The sequence below is a fragment of the Monopterus albus genome, unplaced genomic scaffold (assembly GCF_001952655.1).
Source record: "Monopterus albus unplaced genomic scaffold, M_albus_1.0 scaffold29.1, whole genome shotgun sequence".
Taxonomy (NCBI): domain Eukaryota; kingdom Metazoa; phylum Chordata; class Actinopteri; order Synbranchiformes; family Synbranchidae; genus Monopterus; species Monopterus albus.
Window position 1 is genome coordinate 4756338 of NW_018127909.1, and position 6445 is coordinate 4762782.

Here is a 6445-nt window from a genome sequence, read left to right on the forward strand (position 1 = left end):
GATACCAAGCACCCCAACAGCCATACTGGAGGCAAGAGCTATGTCATCTAGAGTAATTATAAGGTTAAACAGCATATTTCTAAGGTTTTCAGGCCCAAGTATAACAACTTCCTTTTTGTCAGAGTTTAGAAGTAAGAAATTACAGGTGGGAGTTTGGATACTGGTCTATAATTAGATAGAACACCTGGGTCAAGAGTAGGCTTTTTGAGTTGAGGTTTAATTACAACAACCTCAAAGGCCTGTGAAACGTAGCCTGTTAGTAGAGAGAAATTAATCAGATCTAATATGGATGTGTTGATTAGGGTTAAAAAGTCTTCGAGCAGCCTGGGGTCTAAGAGACATGATGATGATTTAGATAAAGCAGTTACTGAGGTCAACTTGGAGAGAACTATGGGAGAGAAGCAGTCTAAATATAAATGAAGTCTGACAGATGTTTCTAAAGCTGTTGCACTTGATACATCTGTGAGAGTTGTGGGAAGGATCTGATTAATTTTTTCCTCTAATAGTTGTGATTTTATTTGTAAAGAAGCTCATGAAGTCATTGCTGCTGAGATCTAAGGGGATGTTAAGATCAACAGCACTGTGGCTCTTTGTCAGCCTGGCTACAGTGCTGAAAAGAAACCTGGGGTTCTTATTTTCTTCTATCAGTGATGAATAAAATGCGGTTCTGGCACTACGAAGGGCTTTCTTATATGTTATTAAACTATCTTTCCAGGCTATGAAAAACTCTTCTGACTTAGTGGACCGCCACCTTTACATTAAACTCACAGCTCCTGACATTTAACCCTATAAACATTCCCTGTCTTACTGTAGGTCAGTTAGGATCACTATTGTAAGAATGTGAAATGGCAGAATAATGGCAGAGAAAAAGATTTTCTTTCAGGTTTTATTTCTCTCATCACATTCCCAGTGGGTCAGAAGTTTGCATACACTCGGTTAGTATTTGGTAGCTTTGCCTTTACACTGTTGAACTTGGGTCAAATGTTTGGGATGCCTTCCACGAGCTTCTTTCAATAAGTAACTGGAGTTTTAGCCCACACCTCCTGACAGAACTGGTGGAACTGAGTCGGGTTCGTAGGCCTCCTTGCTCGCACATGCTTTTTCAGTTCTGCCCACAAATGTCCTGTTGGATTGAGGTTGGGGCCTTTGTGATGGCTGCTCCAATACCTTGAGTTTGTTGTCATTGTCCATTTGGACAAGACCCATCTGTGACCAGGCTTAACTTCCTGGCTGATGTCTTGAGAAAGGCTTAACTTCCTGGCTGATGTCTTGAGATGTCACTTCATTATATCCAGATAATCCTCCTTCCTGATGTCAGCTGTATCTTAGAGACACTTTTTCAGTTTCCTGTGAGAAGGAAGCAGATGTTTGGCTGTAAAATCTGAATCATGCATGTTTTCTCCTCCAGGTGCAGACTGTGATGTGGATGCAGCTGCTCGCTTCATCGCCACCACCTTTGTCGCACTCAACGTCATGCCCAGCAAACTCATCTACCACCACTTCACCACAGCGACAGACACCACCAACATCCAGGTCGTCTTTCAGGTGGTTATGGACACGATAATCAGAGAAAACCTGGAGGCAGTGTCGCTCCTGTAACTGCCGGTTGAGGTCTGAGACCTCACTGGACAGTCGGTGCTTTCAACTTTTGGATATCTCATTTTAAAAAGACTTGGAGCAAAAGAAAAGGTATTGAACATGGTGATGATCATCTCATTCAAGTCTGTTGTCTAGTTTCTCATGGGTTGCAGCCTGGGAGCTGTAATGCTTTCTGCTACTGTTGCATTTCATCCCGTGTGATGCTGCTTGTCTTCAATCGCTGCACCACATGGTTTCACGCAACTCTGAGAAATGTATCAAAGCACATCAAAGGAGATGGACCACTTGGCCAATCCTTCATCCTGGGACTGAGCCCGAAAATGTTGAGTTGTGAAACCTTGCATTGAGAGTAATGGGCATTTCTATTTTTATACTGTAATATAAAATCGGTGTGCACAGTGACAGTAGTTTTGTTGAAGATGTGATATATATGTGACATTTATTTACCTGTCTCCTTCTGTGTGTGTGTGTGTATGTATGAGAAGGACAGAGGGGTTTGTCTGTTACTGCTTTGGCACAGGGCTCACTCATGCATACCATTGTGCGTTTTCCACTCATTCATCACCATGTCTCCGCTGTGCACATCCTGTGCGTCACACCCTCCTAATGAGGCAGTGATTGCTGTAAAAACACCCTAGTTTGTGTTTACACATCCTGAACTGAAATCACCTGCACCCTGTTCATTTTACTCTGCGCCTTCACTCGCTCCCCCGACTCTCACTAGTCAGCGATGATTGCTGAGAAACTTTTATGTTAGAAATGGGAAAAGGTAAGAATGTTAAGAAACATCCCTGAAGCCTCTGACATGTATTTCATTTCCTTCCTTTCACCTCTGATGATTATTGTTTCAATATTTGATGCACACACACACACACTCATAAACCCTGATTGTCAGGCAGGATGATGCCTTCTATGTGTGATTTGTGTTACACTAATTGTGCTGGGGACTGACTTGAAGGGTCCCCTGAGCACCTCTCTGACTCCAGTAATAAACAAGATGTGGTAATGACTGACAGTCTGATATGCATACTGAAGAACTCCCCCCAAGTGCCTTACAATGAAGTTGTAATGCTGCCATGTAATTAAAATGCATTAAATGTGTATGCCATTTTTATTTTCCTTATTTTTCCTCACTTTTGAATTAAGTCCTTATGTTTCATCCTGTATCTTGCCCTTAACCGTTCGTAGGTTGTTATATTATGATTTGTACTTTGTTGTTGCACTGGAACAGCAAACCATATTTCAGATTTCTTTAAAGACTTAAAAGGCTAAAAGTAACAAATCGAGGCAGTGCTGGGTCACTTGTTTATCCTGCTTCATTCCCCACTAATAAGACAGATATAGACAACAGAAGTTACCAGTGTTTGTTCATTTTAATAGATAAAATAAATAAAAGCGCTTTTCAGGAAATCTACTATGCAGTCAACTTTCTGGACATTTAATACATTTTGGCAACGGTGGTTACATGTCAGGGGTTTAACATTTAAGATGGGAAATCGTCTGGAAATAAAACATTTTTAGTTACCCCCAGGTTTTACACCCCCCAACCCCTAACCAAAGCAAAACTGGACAAGGTTTGTGTTTTTAAATAAGGAAACATTCAGAGTCAGCAGCGTCCATCAGAGATAATGATCGGGGTTTCCTCCGCACCATCACCCTCACCAGCTCCAACCCCCGTTTTACAGAGAAGCGCTTCCGGGGCTGGGTGAAGGACCAGGACCCTTTCAGCCGGTCCGTGCGGGACTCACGCGGACAGGCAGTCCAGGGAGTCCAGGGTGAGGAAGACGTCCGCCTTGCACTGGAAGGTGCCCGTCCCGTCCCGCAGCAGCTCGCAGCTCTTCAGGTCTGGAGAGATGTCCTTCACACAGAGGGCCTGCAGGAGGTGAACCAAGCGATGGGAAATGTTTACACTGGCAGTCCGGACAGTAAAAACTGATTTATAAAAAAAAAAAAACTTTATCAAATAGACTATCTCAGGAACACCTCAAACTGACTTTATAGGCTTGTATTTCATATATCTGTAATAGTCAAATTTTAAGGACTAGCTTATTTCATGTACCAGTACAGTATCAACGGGATATGGCCCCAATAAAAGAACAGTAGCAGTAGAACAGTAGTTTATTGGAGAAATCGTATTTTGTTATGTTGTTCATTTTATTCAGGTGTTTTCCTTGAATAATTATTTAAATGTAAAAAATATATTTAACCTGTCAATGGCAGTTTGGTCACCATTTGTTGATGCCTCTGACTGCGCTTTGACTTGCAGCGCTCACTGGTTTGCGCCTTTACGCACGAGTTGTTAATCTCTTGACAGTTTTTAACCAATCAGTTTGTTTCTACGTTTTTATGAGACCACATTATCAAAAGCTGATTTTTTTTTTTTTTTTTACTTTAAATAGGGTAGTTTAAACTTTTTTTTGCGCAGGCTCTTTAGTACTGAATGGAAATCCCTCCTTACCGCGCCTGTCTTCTTCAGTTAATCATAAGTGTAACAACGGGAACCCCCCAAAGAACAATATAGTTTGTAGTGCCTGTCTTCATTGTACTTACCATGCTCCTGAGGATGGAGATCTGCCTAGTATTTTCTGGGACCACGTTGTTACCCGCTGTTTCCCCGCTGTCAATCAGCGTCTCGTCGGACTCGGACCTCCGGACGTAAGGAGACCTCCTGATACCGGACAGCAAACCGGAGGCACGACCCACCGAGTAGTAACTGGGACCGGTGGATTGCTTGTACCAGGCTTCGACTGAATGGCAGGAGATGAGCAGAGACAGTCCGGCGCACACCACAGCAAACCTGACTGACAACTCCATATCTGGGACCGTCTCGGTAATTTTTACGCGGCGTATTACTCGTCTAATAATCGTCAGCGACCGACTTTGTTTTTCTGGGTATCTGGAAAACTTTCTACTGCTTATATAGACGAACTTGGCGACGTTGCTGTGACCCAGGACGTTCGTCAAATCAAAAATGAGGTGGGCGGATGATGACCCGTGTTTATGAAGGAGAAGAAAGACCAGTCCCTATTGATCCGTTTTTGGTGGTTTGGCGGAGGCGTGTGTGCGTGTGGCATAGAGCGTGAGGGGGTGGAAACTTAGGGGGACATCAGTCCTTTTTATCACGCTTGCAGACTGGTTCATTTCCAGATGAACCAGTCACTGGACACTTGATAAGATGAAGAGGTTTGAATTCATTGTGCCTGTACAACCACACGCAAGAAGGAAGCAGAAAGTGTTCAACAAAGCACAATCAGTGTGCATGACTTGGAGAATGGACAGATTAGGGTGAAAATATGAACAGATCAATAAACACAGATGCGTAACCAGTAGAACAGAAGAACAATGGTGATGGAGACAAAGACAAACAGAGATGCATCTATATTTGTGCAATTAAACAAAACAATTAGCCAGTTATGTATAATTATGTGGCCCGTCTATGAAACACGGTTATGAGGGAAATGTACCTTAAATATATAGAAACAGATAAGAAAGATCATTGGCCTGAATGATGAAACTATCCAGCAACAGTACTGTAGTGAAAACCACTTGATGAATAAAGGCAACCCAGGTTTTATTTCTGAGCATTTAAAGCAGCACTGACTTACAAAAACTATAAACATTTAGTTCATAAGATGAATGCGTTCATGTATGTGGACATCATGTCAATCAGGAGGAGTAAATGTACCATCAGAGTCCATTGTAGAGTGGTCTGCAGTGTGGCTCTAGTTTGTCCTCCAGGACGTAGTCTGGTCCACAGACCCAGGGGTCCCCGGTGTCCCACTGCCACTTCTGCAGACTCTGCCTCAGGTTTTCCAGCACATCACTGTAGGCCGGGTCTGACACCAGGTTCCTAGTTTCTAGTGGGTCTGTCCTGTTTGGTAATATTTCGACATTATGTACCAAAGTCATAAGTCAGTGTCTTAAATGGTAACATGGCAACATGAAGAGTAAAAATCCTGAAGTGAGGCTTTAAATCCAATTCACTACAACACTTTACTTTAGCCCCTCTAATTTCTAAGCACTACTGGTTTATAACGCATGATGTATAATGTAGCTATAAGCAGATACCTCCTGTGGAGAACCAGTTGTGGAGGCTGCTGATCAAACAAATAAGGAATGACAATACAGTAAAACACAGCTGCAGTAATATATAATATGTCTTCATAAGAGAAGATTTAATTGGTGACAAACATCGTACATTAACAAACACTTAACTGCTTACAACAATATTATAGAGCATTAAAAAAGGTCATTAACTGTTTATATGCTGATTATTAAGACTAAACAGGGGGACCTAAAGTAAAGTCTTTCCTAGTTTGTGACTGTGCTTAATGGTTTAAAATCAGGTTAAATTTATAAGAGAAATGAATTTCCAAAGCTGATTTGTCACTTCAACACAATATCTGCAATCAGTGTGATTATGTGCAGAGAACAGAGCTGACTGCTCGTCATAGAGATCTGACTCATCCTGGAGCTCAGTTCTTCAGCGCAGAGCACACATTTGTGCTCTTTCATTATATTAGATCACAGTCTAGCATAAGAAGCGAAGGCTGCAACTAATGATAATGTTTATTATCATTAAACCATTATGTGCTCTAGGCTTATCTCATTTAAATCAAGGGAAAATTCTGCCTTTCAAGGTCAAGTGTTGTGATTATTCTGCTTGTGACGGCATAATCTCAACTCATTTAACAATAGCTCCTCTAACATACTAAGTTCTGTCAATCTGAAACTATTATGAACACTGGAGCAACGGGAGTGTTAACAGCAGCTGAAACAGACCTGGTGTTGTACAGCTCCCAGCGCTCTCTGTAGTAGTACTGCTCCAGGCTTTTGAACCAGTGCG

At 42.0% G+C, this 6445-nt stretch overlaps 3 protein-coding genes across 3 annotated transcripts in view; 1 reads left to right on the forward strand and 2 right to left on the reverse strand.

Moving 5' to 3' along the window:
- Positions 1 to 2030, forward strand: part of gnav1 (guanine nucleotide binding protein (G protein) alpha v1) — a 23962-nt gene extending 21932 nt beyond the window's left edge. The window contains exon 9 of the mRNA XM_020596023.1: positions 1409 to 2030. Within this exon, the coding sequence (XP_020451679.1) occupies positions 1409 to 1599 (191 nt within the window). The 3' untranslated portion in view covers positions 1600 to 2030. The remainder of the gene's footprint in view (positions 1 to 1408) is intronic.
- Positions 2031 to 2980: 950 nt separating this feature from the next.
- Positions 2981 to 4498, reverse strand: npb (neuropeptide B). Its single transcript, XM_020596024.1, has 2 exons — positions 4150 to 4498; positions 2981 to 3472 (listed from the first exon to the last, which is right to left on the reverse strand). Exons 1-2 carry the CDS (start codon positions 4411 to 4413, stop codon positions 3344 to 3346), a joined length of 393 nt encoding a protein of 130 aa, XP_020451680.1. The 5' UTR covers positions 4414 to 4498; the 3' UTR covers positions 2981 to 3343.
- A 672-nt stretch (positions 4499 to 5170) lies between these two features.
- sgsh (N-sulfoglucosamine sulfohydrolase (sulfamidase)) overlaps positions 5171 to 6445 on the reverse strand; it is a 6191-nt gene continuing 4916 nt past the window's right edge. The window contains 3 exon segments of the mRNA XM_020596022.1: positions 5171 to 5470; positions 6382 to 6442; position 6445. The exon segment at position 6445 is cut by the window's right edge and continues 141 nt beyond it. Coding sequence (XP_020451678.1) covers positions 5287 to 5470; positions 6382 to 6442; position 6445 — 246 coding nt within the window. The 3' untranslated portion in view covers positions 5171 to 5286.

Bases quoted from the DNA above. Each gene is read 5' to 3' on its own strand.
- npb (XM_020596024.1), bottom strand. From the start codon at position 4,413: ATGGAGTTGTCAGTCAGGTTTGCTGTGGTGTGCGCCGGACTGTCTCTG. The intron at 3,473-4,149 runs GTAAGTACAATG...CACCTCCTGCAG, and splicing joins TCTCCATCCTCAGGAGCATG to GCCCTCTGTGTGAAGGACAT.